Source organism: Nannobrachium achirus (assembly GCF_963921795.1).
Source record: "Nannobrachium achirus genome assembly, chromosome: 19".
NCBI classification, from domain to species: Eukaryota; Metazoa; Chordata; class Actinopteri; order Myctophiformes; family Myctophidae; genus Nannobrachium; species Nannobrachium achirus.
In genome coordinates, this window is record NC_137826.1 from 50,394,209 (window position 1) to 50,412,789 (window position 18,581).

At 45.5% G+C, this 18,581-nt stretch overlaps 1 protein-coding gene across 1 annotated transcript; it reads right to left on the minus strand.

Moving 5' to 3' along the window:
- Positions 1-17,380: 17,380 nt before the first annotated feature.
- On the minus strand, positions 17,381-18,163 carry LOC308305080 (3-hydroxyacyl-CoA dehydrogenase type-2-like; the record flags this gene model as incomplete). The annotated part of the gene is made up of 1 exon (XM_080749736.1): positions 17,381-18,163. The coding sequence occupies one exon, from the start codon at positions 18,161-18,163 to the stop codon at positions 17,381-17,383; it is 783 nt and encodes a 260-aa protein (XP_080605862.1).
- Positions 18,164-18,581: the final 418 nt, after the last annotated feature.

The window sequence follows — 18,581 nt, forward strand, 5'->3', positions numbered from 1 at the left end:
GATCTTCATTATATGGGTACCAGGTGTCTCCATATATGGGTAACTGGTCCAATATACATCACTGGCCAGATGGCCAAGGTGTCTTACTAGTAGGTCATCGTTCCACTCATCTACTTGCATAAATTCAACAGCCTGGCTTACCCCTTATAACCTGTTTGCACCTCATAGTCCAAGTCCAACACATCGCTATCACAATCACTGCTCTTCCCAAATATGGAGATGACTGACATCATAGAAGTATGACATCATGGACCACATGAGACAGACACAATATGTCATACATGGGCATTCCGAGATATGGGCATAATATTGATGACATCAGGGATATCCATATATGGGCATAAAAGGGACAAGGACTGACACAGAAATCTCTATATACTGTATGGCCATTAATATATGTGTGAATTAATTTTACCCATTGTCTTGAATGGGGTAAAATTATGAGACGGAATTAATTTCAAAGTGTGACTTGCGCCACGGCAACCGCACTTCATTTATTTATTGTGGGCTCGCCTGGAAGGCGAGCACACGTATGTTATCTTCATTATTTATTAGTGTGGTTGCCCTATCAGGGCAACACACTATAGTTCTAGGGAAACTTTATTTTTTTTTTCCTTATTTCTAGATAAACTTTTATTTCGCCGCGTTTCACGGCCCACAGTTTTTGCGCCACACACTCGCGCCATATGTCAAATCGACCGGCTTCATCGGGAATCGTGTGCTTGTACTTTGCTAAGAGAAAAGTTGTATCGTTTAATTGATATTAATTTATTAGTGAATTCATTTTCCCCATTGACTTGAATGGGAAAATGCAAAAACTCACGTTCAATTATTTTTCTCTCGCAAACCATAGGGGCTACAGTTTCAAAACTTGGAGAGGAGGTTCATAATGCGTACAAGGATTAAATAAAAAATAATTACACCAGTCTGCCTCATGGTGGCGCTATAACAGCTCACTTTACGTTTTTGCTTATAACTCTTGAACCGTAGGTCGGAAAATTAAAATTATTTTTTCCCTGGATTCCTTGGGTCATAACGCATCTCCCAATATAGGCCCCGTCCATTTGCGTCAGGATAGATTTTCCGCCATTTTGAATTTTCTTCAAAACACACTTTTTGCTCCTTTTCCCACATATTTTCTCCAAATGTCACAAAAATCGTTACACATGATCTATGGACCCATGCGATAAACATATTCAAGCGATATCTTGATACTCCATAGCGTTCGTCCGTAACAGGCTTCCAAAGTTAACGGGAGGGGCCCGCAAGAAATAGCCATAAATCACAAACGAAACATCCAGTCAACACCAGATTTTAACCACAAGTCGCGGGTGGGATATTCAACAAATCCCCAAAAGCATTTCTACTTCGACCCTTAGGGGGCGCCACAGACGCGCAAAACGTAACCGTTTCATGCCAAAACGTGTTTTTCAGGGGGAACAACCCTCTCAAAACGAAACACAAGCGATCTCGGATGCGACACGACAACGCAATCGCCTGGCGAAACGGGGCGGGGCGGGCAACCACACTCGCAATTTCACAAATTGCACATTTTCTAGTTTATCTATCAGTCAGTATCTCCTCAATATTTTGGCGCGATTCATCTCTTAAACGCTTACACCTTTCAACACCATTCAAATTTTTATGTGTTCAGCTTACTGAGGACACGTGTGCTTGTATTTTTCGTTTTGAAATGTTTTGTAGTATAAATATAAAAAAATAAAAATGTTTAACTTTAAGCACCCAATGCATTTCCAATGGGAATCAAAAGACAGAGTGGAGAGAAGGATAATAGACCCATGTTTATGTTAAGGCGCTGTGGCTGCAGTGTTCACACTTCAGATATGCTATCTATATCATTGCGTTCACACAGGTCTGCTCTCTGATTTGATCCAAATATCTAAGCTTTGTGATGTATATATTCTGAGTTAAAACTACAAATATCTATAAATGTCCCTCTCCACTCTACTGATTGAGACAGCTGTGATTAAAGGCCTGTCTGTCATTGGCTGTTCTGTGGTGCTGCAAAGTAACCAAGTACATTTACTCAAGTATATACAAGTACTTGTACCTACAGTACAATTTTGAGGTACTTTTACTCTACTTTCCATTTTTGTTACATATACTCTACTATAAATACAGCATTTGACAGCCTCAGTTACTTGTTACTTTGCAGATTGTATTATTAATAAAAAACATAGATGGACCACTTAATACTGCTATGAAGTTGATCTACAATGTGCGCACGCACGCACGCGCGCGCGAGCGCGCACACACACACACACACACACACACACACACACACACACACACACACACACACACACACACACACAACTGTTACTGTGTTACTGTGGAGACGTTTGCTTGTATTTGTCTTTGAGACATGTTTTGTAGTGTTTTAGAAATTTTACTTAAAAAGAATAAGGTTTTAGGATACCGGGCAATGGGATTTACAGTATATATCCTAGAACCCGCAGGGACAATCAGCCGTATTAGTGGTTGTTGTTGGTTTTCAGGGAGATATCACAACCAATGCATTTTCAAATCAGATCCACAAACACAATAAAAGTCATGCTACACTCCTCAGTCTGGAGTGGCCACAAAGAAGAACGCCTTGGTTATAGACATAGTGGAGGACAGATGTGATCTGGGATTGTTAACCTACAGTATATGCACTCAATATACACCTCTAGAACACATAGAATATGTACAGTAAGGTTCAGTAGAGTACAGTAAAAGTACAGTAAGGTTCAGTAGAGTACAGTAAAGTACAGTAAGGTACAGTAAAGTACAATAAAGTACAGTAAAGTACAATAAAGTACAGTAAGGTACAGTGGAGTACAGTAAAGTACAGTAGAGTACAGTAAAGTACAGTATAGTAAGGTACAGTAGAGTACAGTACAGTAAGGTACAGTACGGTACAGTAGAGTACAGTATAGTATAGTACAGTAAGGTACAGTACAGTACAGTAAGGTACAGTAGAGTACAGTAAAGTACAGTACAGTAAGGTACAGTAGAGTACAGTAAAGTACAGTAAGTTACAGTAGAGTACAGTAAAGTACAGTAAGGAACAGTACAGTAGAGTACAGTAAAGTACATTAAGTTACAGTACAGTACAGTACAGTACAGTAAGGTGCAGTACAGTATAGTACGGTACGGTACAGTACAATACTGTAAGGTACTGTACCTTACAATTCCTTAAAGTATCCTATTTGTTGGGTTGGAAGCGAGCCCACACTGTTTCGAAGGAACAGTATTTCTAGTTTTATCTATATTATTATTAATTATTATTATTATTATTATTATTGTTGTTGTAATTAGTGGTGCAGCGGTTTCTGAGAATTGGAAGAAGTAAGAGCCCAATCATTCTTTTTTATTAACTTTTATAATTTCCTTTTCATTGCTTGAACTACTGAATTGCAGTTTCATGTTCCTAATAGGGCATTCACCGAATATTCGAATATTCGAATATTCGAATACTAACGTCACTATTCGACTTGGTAAACTGAATTCGAAAATCGCTTATTTTTTAAAAATATTTTTTTTACTCTTTTTTTTTTTTTTTCTTTTTTAAAAATTATTATCATTATTAGTGTTTATTCATGGTTCATACAGCTTGGCTAGATAGGAAGTCATAAAAGATGATTTGTCAATGCCCCTGGTGGATGAATTGGTGCAGTCTATATACTGATGTCATGATGCTTGCTGATGTTGTGACCTCCCGACTTAATTTCGGTACTCAGCGGTGTCTTCTCATTCATTCATCCCGGCTTCACGTTCATATTCTCGGCTGTGAATCCAAGGAAACAGACGTCGTTTGAGTGGGAGACACGCCGACTTCCAAATGCTTGTGTGGCCGTGTATTGGGCATCAGAGAGCGGATACATATTCAGCTGGTGGACTGGGAGGCGCGCGCGCGACACACACACACACACACACACACACACACACACACACACACACACACACACACACACACACACACACACACGCGCCTTTGCTGCGTGTATCGCTGCGGGAGAAAGCCTGGTAGGCGAGGTTAATCGCTGCTAACGCGTCGCCGACCGCTTTAAAGAGAAAAGAGGAGCTTAAACACAACTTTGCTAATTGCTAGTGTTCCGTGTTGATATGTGTAATGTATTTACTATACATTCTAGGCTCTATAGTATTAGTCTATACCACGGCTCCCCCTGATGGCTGAGTATGGTACGCTCCAGCTTCATACTGCGCATGTGCATATCTCTCTGTGTGTTCCCGGTTCCCAGTGATTCTTTCATTCAGTAAACAAGCAGGCATCCACGATACATCGTGTCTCTGTCTCAGTTATTAATAAGAGTATATGAACCCAATATATTACAGTGGCGACGAGGTGGATGGGATTTTCTAACAAAAGAGGATCCCCCTTGAAGAGACACAACTTTGCAGCAAGTAGATCTCAACTTTGTGGAAGTTTAACTGTGGAAGAGACTACAAAGTTTGCACAATGGCTGCATTCCAGGTTGGCGCGATAGGAGAGTATAAAGAAGGACAGGAAGATTTTGAATCTTACATGGAAAGATTGGACATGTGGATGACAGCAAATGATGTGAAAGATGAGAAAAAGGTCAGTGTTTTCTTGTCAGTAATTGGAGCTGATGCCTACAGACTTTTGAAGAACCTTGTCAGTCCAGACAAACCCAGCACAAAATCGTACAAAGAGCTGTGTGATGCACTTGGAAACCATTATAAACCAAAGCCACTTGTCATTGTGGAAAGATTCCGGTTTCAGAAGAGAAATCAACATGACAGTGAGTCAAATGCTGATTATATTGTTGCATTAAAGCAGCTGTCCACACACTGTGATTTCGGTACACATTTAGATGATGCACTACGTGACCGTTTTGTAAGTGGATTAAAATCTGAGGATGTGCAAAGGAAACTACTATCCATGACACAGCTGACGTTCAAAACGGCATGTGAGACGGCATTAGCGATGGAGATGGCCTCACGCAATGCACAGGAATTTTCGGGACGCATGAAAGACACAGAAACAGTCAACAAAGTGCACCTGGAACAGAATAAGGGCGGATGGAAGCCACGGAGCAGCAGTGCTCAACAGAGCTCCAGACCAGCACCTAGAAATGATGATGGCAGGCAGCAGCAGCAGGACAAGCCTTGCTACAGATGTGGGGGTAAGCATGCTGCACAGCTTTGCAAATTCAAGCAAGAAAAGTGTCACTATTGTTCAAAAATCGGCCATATTGCACGCATGTGTAGAAACAAAAATACCCACTATGTGGAACAGGAAGCGCATGAAGAGGATGAAAATTATGATGAAGATGCAATGCTGGGAGTGTGCTCTGTGTTTACAGCTTCTAGTAATAAGCGTGGCATTAATGTGCATGTGAAACTGGAAGGAAAAGGGGTGGATATGCTGCTAGACACTGGGGCAGATGCAACCTTAGTGTCTGAGATTTTCTTTGAGGAGTGTTTATCTCATTTGCCCCTGGAGAAATGCCGCCAGAGACTGTCCACATTTACTGGGGAACGGATTCCCACACTGGGACAAGTGACGGTGAATGCAAGATATAAGCAGCAGGCCGCAAGGTTACCTCTGGTGATTGTGAAGGGAGACCGACCAGCGCTCCTAGGGCGTGACTGGTTGGACAAAATCAAACTGAACTGGGGGGAAATATTCGCTGTGAAAGCAGCAGGTGGTGCTGGAGTTCCAGATGTGGAGGCTGTGCTACAGAGGCACAAAGCTGTGTTTGAGGACGGCCCCAGCATCATTAAAGAGTTCAAAGCCTCTATTCGAGTCAAATCAGACGCACAGCCCATCTGTAAAAAGGCCAGACCTGTGCCGTATTCCCTCAGAGAACCAGTCGAAAAGGAGCTGGACAGATTGGAAGCGATGGGCACCATTTCCAAAACAGACAGAAGTGAATGGGCATCGCCAATTGTCATAGTTCCAAAAGCGGACAAGTCTATACGGATATGTGGTGATTACAAGGTTACCATCAACCAGAGTGTGGAGGAGGAAACGTATCCATTGCCTAATGCAGAAGATCTGTTTGCAACATTGGCTGGAGGCAAACTTTTTACAAAATTAGACTTGTCACATGCCTATCAGCAACTACAACTGGACAAAGACTCAGAAAAATACCTCACCGTAAACACTCACCGTGGGCTTTATGTCTATCACCGGCTCGCTTATGGTGTCTCAAGTGCACCATCCATCTTTCAGGGAGTGATGGATCAAATACTGCAGGGACTTGACCATGTGACCTGTTTCCTGGATGACATCCTTATCACAGCAGAGTCCAGAGAAGAACACCTACAAAAGCTGGACGAAGTCCTGAGTCGTCTGGAGAAGTATGGTGTGAGAGTAAAACGGGCCAAGTGTAAGTTCATGGAAAGCAGAGTGGAGTCTCTAGGCCATATCGTGGACAGTGAGGGACTACATCCCACTGACGAGAAGGTGGAAGCTGTAGTGCAGGTTCCAAGCCCCACAAATGTGTCTGAGCTACGCTCGTTTCTTGGGCTGTTAAATTATTATGGCCGTTTCCTAAAGGGTCTGTCTACACTACTAGAAAAATATTGTTCCTTCGAAACAATTGTGGGCTCGCTTCAAGCCAGAAAACAATGGCTATAAAAGTACAAAATGTCAAGATCGCAGGCAGTGCTCTCTTTGACGTTACTGACATCAAAGATTGGTCCATTTTGTTCCAAAATTGTGTTGTGCAAAAGTTGACCCGCTGGTGGCGCTATAACAGGCCAATGTAAGAAGGGTGGTATCTGCTCCTTGACCTATTGGGAATGTGTTTGCAAGATTTCACGCACATTGCAGGCTGTGTTCATGATTTGAGGTGTTTTTGGCTTTGGACACTTTATCGCTGCTTGCAGCTATATTCATTATTATTATAATTCTTTTGTGTGTGTGCACTTCATAGGCATATTAGATAAAGGTCCTTAGATTGTGTGTAGAATGTTTCATGCAAATTGCAAAAAAAAAAAATCCCAACGGGTTTAAGCGTTTCACAAACTGCTCAAAATGATATAGCGCCCCCCTTTGGCCAATTGGGGTAAGATTGGTTTTAGTGATATTTGGACTAACACTCTACATCTTTGCCAAATGCCATGAACATGTTACTTTGCATGTATGATTTAGAGGCAGAAGAATAATTTGCATAAAACTGCAATATTCATTGAATTTATTTTAAAAAGCATGTTTCAATTTTAAAGAAATCCGATCTGACAGATCTTTAGATATCGGTCCAAAGTTCACGTAAAAAAAGTTTTGTGCACGTGGAGCGAAAATTCCAGAATAAAAGCGGGTTTACGCGTTTTACAAACTGCTCAAAATGGCGGAAAACCGAAGGGCGGAGCTTACTTAACAACGACACAGATGTCTTCCGCTCGAGTCAAAGCACGCGTGTAACAAGTTGCATGTCTTCAAACGAAACGAGTCATGACTTATGCCCGTTTGAAGTTTGAATTTTCAAACGCTTCGTATAGCGCCCCCCTTTGGCCGATTGGAATAAAATTGGTTTCAGTGATACTTTGACTAACCCTCTACATCTTTGCCAAATGCCATGAACGTGTAACTTTGCATGTATGATTTAGAGGCAGAAGAATAATTTGCATAAAACCGCAATATCTATTGAATTATTAAAAAAATGATATTTCACTTTAAAAGAAATCCGCCGAGATAAATCTGACCGTATTGGTCCAAAGTTCATGTGAAAAAAGTTTTGTGCGTGTAACGAAAAAAACCCAGGAGGAGATAGATTTTTACTGTTTTTCATATAATTCCGAATTGTGGGAGACCTAAAGGTCAGAGGTCAAAAGTTAGAGGGTAAAAGTTGTTCGGCATGAGGAGACGCATACGTGTATACAGGTTTCATGGCTGTACCTAAAACACAGCATGAGCTATACCTGTTCAAAGATCGCACTTTCGAAGGCTTCCTACAGCGCCACCATTTGGCCGATTGCTGTAAAAAGTAATAGCACACTGCGCCACAGTAAGCTGAACACATTGATGTTTTTATTTTCATTTTCTCACTAAGTATGTAGGAGTAGAAAGGAACCGAAGATCCCGTCTACTGATTGCCTGATAGATAAATAAATAATGACAATATCTAAAGTGTGCTCGCCTTATAGGCGAGCCCACAATTACAGCCCCTGCATGCTCTCCTCAAGAAAGAGACTCCCTGGAAATGGACACCGGAATGTGAGGAAGCGTTCACTAAGACAAAGAGACTATTGCTAGAAAGTAAAGTAGTTGTACACTATGACACCAAGAAGCCAGTGAGGCTAGCCTGTGACGCATCCCCTTATGGCGTGGGGGCGGTGATATCACACATCATGGAAGACGGTGAAGAAAAGCCAATCGCTTTTGCGTCACGAACTCTGTCGGATGCAGAGAGCAAATATGCTCAAATAGAGAAAGAAGCCCTTTCCATAATTTTCGGAGTGAGAAAGTTCCATAAATAGTGCGACGATTCGTAAGGATCAAAGCGAGTTCAGGGGGCGGTCCCAAGGGAGCGCGCGCGCGGAGGGGGGTGGGTCACTAGGTCCTGCCCCCCCCCTTACCCATAGTTCTTAGGGAAGTCAGATGGTGGGACTCAGTCTCGTTGCATAGCACTGCTGCTTGCTACCATGCTGCAGTACACACACAAGTGCCACACTTGTTGCTTGCAGGTAGCTGTGCTGCTGCCCACCGCTTGGAGAGGGTGCCTAACTTGGCTGAGTATTCCTGTCTGTTTCTGCTATTTTTCTATCGCTCAATTCATGTATGTTCAATGACCATACATGAAGCTAGTTAACATTTGTTTGTTAGGTTTCTTTAGAACTTGATTATATTGTGTTTTTCTCTAGATAGATATCCATTTACATTGTTATATTGCTGTTAATGTACTGACCTATTATCTTGTTTATTGCGATGTTGTATCTGCTTATTGTAAGTCGCTTTGGATTAAAAGCGTCTGCTAAATGCCTAAACTGTAAACTGTAAACTGTAAACTTAGCTGCCAAACTAAGAAGCTGTGTTCTTGGCCAGGTTGTATGGGAAGTTTGAGATTGTTATTCTGGTAATCGCTGAATTCTAAACTGCTGTTTCAAGGTTCAGATTTCTTGCTATCGTTGCTGGTGCCTAGCTGATTTCTGTACTTTCAGTTTGTTGCTAAAGCTATTTTAAAGGTGTTACAGGCTTGCTAAAGTTGCTAAAGGTAAACTCAGTATCATAGAAGTTGGCTGTGGCTACGGGCTAAATGCTAACTTATTTCGTGCCCTGGTGGGCCTTTACTGGGCTACCATGAGTTAAAGTAATCTCAGTCGTTGGGTTTGTCGATAACCATGTCAGTACTTTGCAACGGCGCGGGCCGTATCGGCTAGCGCGGAACAACAGGTTTAATGTATAGTCAGCTAGGAGCTAGCTGGTGGCTATTGCTAGCCGGCTATTTCGGTAAGGATGCTGTTAGCTGGTAAATCAATGTGCTAGCCATTAGAGCGGCGGCCCGCGTGAAAACACAGCCCCGTAGCAGGTAATGAATCACGCTAGGAGGATTCAGTTTGTAGGTTGCAGGTGTCTGTAAACGGCAGAGTTCACCTAGCTCCTGAGCTAGCCGAGTTACGTCAAGCGGTGATTTACGGCATGACGTTCGGCAGCAAATACTAAGCGCTGCGTGTGGGAAATGTAGTTCTCTATCATGCCAAGCTCGGCGTCGTGCTAGTAGCAAGCTTCGCCCGCAGCGTGCTTAATCTAGTTAGTATGGGGCCTATATTGCTTCTGCCTCGCCTCGGGTTATGTGTATGTTTTCCTCTTTTTGCACTGTCTGGCCGTCTTAACAGCTGCTGCTTATGAGGTGCTAGTTGCTATACCTTAGCAGCTACTAAATGGTTCCTGTCGCTTCTTGGACCATAGTAGGGCTGCTGCCATTTACCGTGGCGTAGAAGCCCTCGCGGGAGGAACTATTAAAAACAGTAATCGCCTCTCTTTGAGAAGCCTATTAAGGATGTTTTCCGTGTGAGCTCCTGGGAGGAGGAAAACCCGCAGGCTATACAGTTTACGTGCGAACTTGTTTTGCTTCCGCTAACACAGTCGTGCCTGTCTGTCCTGACGTCACCAGTTGAACTCGCTAGTGCATGCAGGGAATCGTAGTCTACTCTAAATGCTCGATAGACCACCCTCCCTCCCTCCCATCCAGCTAAACATTCTCTTTCAGTTTCAGCATCCATCAGCTGTAGCTTTTCCTCGCATCGTAGGCTTTTAGTTGATAAGTTTTAAGTTGTCAGCGGTACTGCTATACTAAATGCTATAAAAACCAGCAAGTTATTGTTTCTACTGCATGTCAAGCTGTTACCAGGGTGTTGAGTGTTTTCTGCTAACATGTTGTCATTACTGCTCCAGTATGGCAGCTCCAGGCTAAAGCGGCACAGGTCCAGCTAAATCACTTTCTTAACAGCGTCTCGCTGCGGCGGCTATAAGGGCGCGGCTAACACCAGGTCTACGTTTTAACTTCAGGTTCCTAACCTAACATTATGTTTATTTTTCAGGTTTCCTAACCCTAACATCAGGTCTATCTTTCAGCTTCGGGCTAAAGCCGACGCATAGCGACAGCTACAGCAGGTCGTCTTTGCAGCGTCGCACGGCAGCTGCGGGGTGTTTCTACTGCATGTTAAGCTGCTACCAGTGTTTCAGAAGTTAAAGGGGTTTAACTCAAATATTTGTTGCAAACTAAGGTTATAGTACTGGGTCACATAGCACACCGTATGTTCTAGTGGTGTTTCCGTAGCCGCTGCACTTGGCTTCAGTACTGTTTTCCTTCAGCTCATGCTAAAGCTAATACTTGCTGGTTGCTATTCATCCTGTCTATTATTCCAGCTTCAGGCCGGCGTGGCTGCAGGCCCACGGCTAGGACAGCAGGTTATCATGGCAGCTTTAGCTGCAGGTTCCACTAATCATGTCATGAAGGTTATGTTTCTAGCTTCGTCTAATGTTGTGTGCGGCTGGGAGTCCAGTCGGGAGTCGGTCGGCACCACGGAGGGTATCGCTGCGACGGCCACAGCTGCTTCCGCTGCTGCCTTGGGACAGCCGGCCCGCCAGCCTCCTGACTTCCCGGCGGCCCGCGAGCCCACGACGGAGGCACGTAGGGCACAGGCTCATCTTCCGGGGGGAGCGGCACACCGACACCGCCGTCACGCCGCAAAGGAACGCCAGTTCTAGCGCCAACGGCGGGAGCCAGTTTTCTCGCCAGCGACGGCTGCCCTGGAAGCACGGCGGAGCCAGACTCTAGCAGGTAAATAGCAGCGCATTTGCTTGTTAAGTTCTGTCAGGGTGCAGTCGCTCTAAGCTGGGGAATTTACGCATATCGGTTGGGCCACGTTTTGGTATGGTTTGACTTTAAAAGTCAAGAGATGGGTTGTAGAGTTTCTTATGTGTGCATCAGCAAACTCTGCAGCAGAACTAACTCACTTTTCCGTCCTGTATTTCCATGCTGAAACACCTGGCTGTCCGCCCGATGTCTGCCCCAACGACCCTCTGTTCCATGACGCATGCTGGTTCGCCGCGAGACTGAGGGAGCAGGGCCAGAGTGAAGGCGTCGCGCCATCTCTCTACACGCCGCATTCCCTGCGGAGCGGAGCAGTTTCGGCAGCGGTGCCCCGGGCGTGGAGCAGCTTCAGCGGCGGCGCTCCGGGCGCCCTCGGGCTCAGCCAGATGCCCTGAGGAGCCACACTCTAGCAGGTAAATAGCAACGCATTCGCTTGTTCGATTCTGTGAGCGTTCAGCCGCTCTCTAAGCTTGCTAATAATAGGCAACCATAGTTACATGGCAGCGTCTTACTTGTACTGAATGTTGGGCTTTAGCCGCTCTCTAGGCTTGCATAGCTTGCCTTTAAAGGTCAAGACGGGTATCTCGTGGAGATTCTCATATGTGCAGCAGCAGACTCTGCAGCAGAGCGCTCCGTGGGCTGCGAAAATTTCTCTGTGATCTAAAAGTCAGCGTCCTTAGGCGTGGTTTCATTGTTATGGTCAGCTAAAGCTAAGATTGTAATTTCTGCGGCAAGCACATGCGGTCACCAAGGCCAGGCTTAAGATGCGACTAGCACATGGCCTCTGAAGATTGCAGCTCGCAGTTTAAGCAGAGAAGGTACACCAGTGTCAGTCGCAGAACTAACTCTCCCTTCTGTCCTTTCATGTCCATGCTGAACACCGGGCCGTCTGCCCGACGTCCTCGTCACACGACCCCCGGAGAGAGCTGCCAGATTTGCGGCCCGCCCCTCTTCACTCTGCATTCTCTCCGGATCGGAGCAGCCACACCACCAGCACTTCTGGTGCCCTCAGCTAACTCAAGATCCTGCACGCCAAGCTATCAAGCACACACAACACAGGACTGACCGAAGCGTAATGGTTCCAAGCTGGAGTTGGACGCGTTTCAGTTAACGCTTCTGCTGCTGATGTTAATAGTGCTGCAGGCACTATTAGCAGGGTTGTTCCTAGGGTTTTATTTGCTGCTTCTGTTGCGTTACTCGGGGCTCGCGCCCCTGATAGGTTGCGGGCCACGATAAATATTACGCTTTAATATTTCAATCATCGCTGCGAGTATAAATTCTATCATGCAAAAGCTAGGTGGTTGCTGGGGTGTTAGTTAGGTAGGATGTGAAGCTGTATGACGCTGTAGTTATATGAATTAAAGGTTTCATCGCTGCTTTTGGTTCTGCTGTCTATATATATATACGTCCATGTTGCTGCTTCCGCTTTCTCTAGGGTGTTTAGTATGGCTTCAGTCAGATTGCAGTATATAGTTATAGTCAGCAGTACCACCTTTCCTCACCGTTGGGTTCGGTCTGCAGCTGCTAACATTCTTAATTATTAAATTATTTTAGCAGTACTTATAGCGTTTTTGGCAAGCTGCCAATATCATTGCTTAATATTTTGCTTAGTAATATTGGCTAGCACTGGCATGGGATTCTGAGATTTTGGCGTGCTTTGGGGGTTTGTAGTTTTGGGGGGTATCGGGCCAGGGCTCGCTGTAATTAGATTATGCCCTCGATGCTCATGGTAACATGAGGATCGTGGGTTCAGCGAGCCATGGCCCGAGGCAGAACCCCATGCCAAACCATGCTAACTTAGGCTATAGATTCTATGCTGTCTTATAGTAGAGCTAAGGTAGACTGCCAATACTATGCGCTTAGATATAGGCTTAGATTCTATGCTGTCTCTATAGTAGGGTGCTCAATATGCCATGTTGTGTGATGCTTGCTTTCTGCTTCATTCTGGTCAATAAAGTATATCTTAACCCAAGTGATCGTCTCCTGAAATAGTGCGACGATTCGTAAGGATCAAAGCGAGTTCAGGGGGCGGTCCCAAGGGAGCGCGCGCGCGGAGGGGGGTGGGTCACTAGGTCCTGCCCCCCCCCTTACCCATAGTTCTTAGGGAAGTCAGATGGTGGGACTCAGTCTCGTTGCATAGCACTGCCCCGCCACCACCCCAGCGCCACCTTCAGGTTCTGCCTTAGATCCCCCTCGGGGGGTATCGGGCCAGGGCTCGCTGTAATTAGATTATGCCCTCGATGCTCATGGTAACATGAGGATCGTGGGTTCAGCGAGCCATGGCCCGAGGCAGAACCCCATGCCAAACCATGCTAACTTAGGCTATAGATTCTATGCTGTCTTATAGTAGAGCTAAGGTAGACTGCCAATACTATGCGCTTAGATATAGGCTTAGATTCTATGCTGTCTCTATAGTAGGGTGCTCAATATGCCATGTTGTGTGATGCTTGCTTTCTGCTTCATTCTGGTCAATAAAGTATATCTTAACCCAAGTGATCGTCTCCTGAAATACCTCTACGGGAGAAAGTTTATACTCACTACTGACCACAAGCCGCTCTTGGCAATCCTGGGGCCAAAGTCAGGAATCCCCACTTTGGCTGCCCTGAGAATGCAAAGGTGGGCACTAATACTAATGGCTTACACCTACGACATTGAGTATCGCAAATCAGCAGAACATGCAAACGCAGACGCCTTGTCCAGGCTGCCGCGACCAGACAAAAACAAAACGGCTGAAGAAAGCAGCGTCTTCTACTTCTCAGTAATGGACGACTTGCCGGTGCATGCCAGTGACATAGCACAAAGCACACGCAAGGATACAGTATTGAGCAAAGTGAGAGAGTTCACTTTAAATGGATGGCCAGGCCACGTGGAGGATGAGACTCTTAGACCATTCTTCATCCGGAGAACTGAGCTATCGGAGGAGCAAGGATGTGTTCTGTGGGGAATGAGAGTCATTGTACCACTCGCACTTAGGGCAAAACTGCTCAGTGACCTACACACCGGACACCCGGGCATCTGCCGCATGAAAGCACTGGCCAGGTCATATGTGTGGTGGCCCCACTTGGACAGTGACATTGAGAAAACGGTACAGAGCTGTGGAGCCTGTCAATCCGTGAGGAAGCTGCCTGCAGCAGCCCTGTTGCATAGTTGGAGGTGGCCAGAACGTGTCTGGCAGAGAGTACACATAGACTTTTGCGAAAAGGACAAACAGTACTTCCTGGTACTTGTGGACAGCCACTCTAAATGGCTGGAGGTCATGCCTATGAAAACCACAACGTCGGCAAAGACCATTGATGTTTTACGCAACCTGTTTGCTTCTCAAGGCCTTCCGGAGGAAGTGGTAAGCGACATCGGCCCTCAGTTCACTTCCTGTGAGTTCAAACAGTTCCTGAGGAGCAACGGCATCAAGCAGACACTTGTGCCCGCTTACCATCCTGCTTCTAACGGCGCAGCTGAAAGGTCAGTGCAGATAGTCAAAGCTGCTCTCATGAAACAAGTTCTTGGAGAGGAGGCTCAGCAGCTGCCCGTGTCATTGCAACACAGACTGGCAAACTTCCTGTTGATGTACAGGAGCACACCCCACTCGGTGACGGGGGTTTCGCCAGCAGAGCTGTTCCTAAAACGTCAACTCAGAACCAGGTTCAGTCTGCTTAAGCCGAGCCTGGCAAGGACTGTTGAAGAAAAGCAACTCAAACAGAAGATTCACCATGACAAGACTACAACCAAATTAAGACACCTGTTCCCGGGTGATTCAGTTCGGGTGAGAAATTTTCGTGAGGGGAAGGAAAAGTGGTTCAGAGCCACAGTAGTGAAGCGTCTTGGACCAGTCACGTACCTGATCAACGATGGATGGAGAGAGCGCTCCGTTCATATCGATCATCTGCTACTCTCCAGAGAAACCGAGCTGCAGTACCAGAACTGCAGTGACCACACGACAACCGCCAGAGACTTCAGTGAGCCGTTCACCAGCCAAGTTTCTACTCAGCCTCCGGGAACCTGTGAGTCCACTCCTGGGCCGACTCACGCTCCACGGATGACTCCAGGGACACCTGCGAGGACGCCTGCCAGCAGCGTCAGCCCTGCACAGCCGCCGCAGAGTCCAGCTCAACCAACGCAGAGCCCTACTGCGCCTGTCAACCCCAGCAGTCCTGCCATGCGCCGCTACCCTGAACGAGTGCGCATGAAACCAGCAAGGTTGAGAGAATAGTCAGGGACCCAAGGCCAGTACAAAGGGCAGAATAATCCCTTTTGCCTTGGTTAACAAGGGTGGAGCAGTCTACCTCTCCCTTGTTCAGAATAGGGACTTGTTTTGCTATGGACATTTTTGTTGATGATTATTGCTAAGAAGAATTTATGCATGCTTATTACTATTGTTACTATTGTTATTGTTATGTGGATTGCCAACTGAATTAACGGGACTTAAAGAAAAGAAACTGTACTCTTTTGAAGTTGTTTGGCTGGAGTATTTGTGGTGCATGCTTTGAGTAAAAGAAAACAGTTAAGGGAGTTTTCATTTAAAGGGGAGGACTGTAATGTATTTACTATACATTCTAGGCTCTATAGTAATAGTCTATACCACGGCTCCCCCTGATGGCTGAGTATGGTACGCTCCAGCTTCATACTGCGCATGTGCATATCTCTCTGTGTGTTCCCGGTTCCCAGTGATTCTTTCATTCAGTAAACAAGCAGGCATCCACGATACATCGTGTCTCTGTCTCAGTTATTAATAAGAGTATATGAACCCAATATATTACAATATGTTTTCCTTTTCCACAACGACTTGTGACTGCGTGATGACATGCAGCAAGGGAGGCGGCACGTCTATAATGTGAGCTTGTAGATTAAATGTTTTTGACAGAGCTCGAGCCGAGCGTTTGTGAGTGTGAGTGAGAGAGAAGAGACCCCGGCCCGCTGGTGCTGCTGCCTGCTGGAGCTGCTACTCACTGGACCTCCAGTCATTCAGTGTAGTCAGAATTATGTATCCGCCTAGCTCTGGTCCATCGCGTCACCTCCCGCATCGCTCCCGGAGCGATGCGGGAGGTGACGCGATGGACCAGAGCTAGTATCCGCCCTGCAATGCTCATTCATCGGCCACAAACATCGTCATGCCACGGACCTCCAATATTTACAAGCGACTTGGGCACTAGCCGTTAAGAAAGTATGAATGAACTTCCCCCGAACCTAAATAATTTCGGGTCGGGGCGTCCTCCCGAACCGAAATTATAACGGTATGGATCGACCCTAACTGCCTGTTGCTGATTATAGATTTGTTTGAACAGTCATTTTTTATTATTATTTCCACCAGCTCACGGTGCGAGCCGCGGCGTTGTGAGCTTGTAGATCTGCTGTTTTCACTAGTTTGGGTCCTGGGCGATTGTCTAATTTCTATTTTGGGTCACGGGCTAAACTGTTTGGTAATGTGAACCGCTGGGTTAAAGTCTTTTTATTTTAGAGCATGAAAGAGAAACTGATTAGAAACTGTTGCGCTGTGATGCAGGCAAACTATACAGCTGTCAAATGTACTGTTCCAGGGGAAGCACTGAGCGCACCCATACTTGCTGGTCGCTTAGTCCAATCAGGTCGCGGCTCATTTGTAAATGCCACGGTCAATAGCCAATCGTATTTCACTAACCTTCAGGTCTGTCCCGCCTCCAGTGGTTAACCCTCACTCGCATGTTGTGTTCAAGACTTGAAACAGCGCATCAATGATTGAGAGGCCGAGAATGGCTCGTTTTTATTGGATGAAAATATATATATATAATTCCCGTCGAATTCCGACTATTCGAATACTTTGAGGTCGAATAATTCGAATTCAAAAAATCACTATTCGTGAATGCCCTAAGTGTGCAACGGCTTCATACATTTGTCTTTGCATAGGTTACTTTCCAATATGTTCATGGCCTTGTACCATTGTAATGTTTATTATGCAGTATATTTATTACTTTAGTCTTTGAAATGGTACAATATTTTCAATTCATATCAATATGTATAAAACAGTTACTGCCTTGCAAAATTACACTCACACATTCAATGTGACTCCAACATGGGTGATCATCTATATTACACAATCAGGGTTGCATGCGGATCGCACCATCTAGTCTGATAACCTCTCCATTGATCATGGGATTCTCTGCCAATGATGTCACCAAGTGGGCAAACTCTGCGGGGTCTCCCAAGCGTGAAGGGAAGGGCACTTGGCGAGCCAGGAATGAACTAACCTTTTCTGGAAGGCCAGCCAGGAGAGGGGTGGAGAACAGACCGGGTGCTATAGTGACCACTCTGATGCCCATGGGTGCTAGATCTCTTGCGATGGGTAGGGTCATTCCAACAATTCCACCCTTGGAGGCCGAATATGCTGCCTGACCCACCTGTCCTTCAAATGCTGCTACACTTGCAGTGTTGATGATGCAGCCTCTGTGTCCATCCGCATCTGGCTCGTTCTTTCCCATCTCCCTAACTGCGAGGCGAATCACATTAAAGGTCCCTCCAATGTTCACAGTGATGACACGTTGAAATTCCTCCAGGCTATGAGGTATGTCCTTCTTGAAGTTGTACGTCTTGACAGCCACAGCGATGCCGGCACAGTTAACAGCCAAGTCCAGCTTTCCAAACTTTTCCCGGGCAAGAGCAACAGCTGATGTCACATCTGCTTCTGAGGTCACATCTGCAGGTGCAAATGCACAGCGGTCTCCGAGGCTGGCTGCCAGGGCTTGTCCATCAGAAGAGGGGAGGTCAAGGATCACAGCAGATGCCCCATGCTGCAGTAGTCGTTCTACAGTGGCCCGTCCCAGTCCAGATGCCCCACCTGTCACCAGCCCCACCATACCCTTGATACTCCTAAGGTTCGCCATTCATTCACACCTTCTCAAACTGTCAACTGCTTTGCTTGTAAATAGACTATTTACACATCTTTTAAAGTGTGAGCTCACTGTGACATCATGTTTACATACTTTGACATCATGTTTATGTACAGACGTCATTTGAGGTCCAAATATGGAGTGTCAAACAGCTCCATATTTGCCTCTTACCTCCATGTACTGACATTATTTTGAGGCCCAAATATGGAGTAAAAACAGCTCCATATTTGCCTCTTACCTCCATGTACTGACATTATTTTGAGGCCCAAATATGGAGTTGCAAACATCTCCATATTTGCCTCCATCGATTCATTGTATCTCGCCAGACTAATTTCCACTGTTTCTCTCATCTGAAGAGCTTATGTGAGCATATTAAAATAAAGAATTGCACTATCCAAAATATCTTTTATTA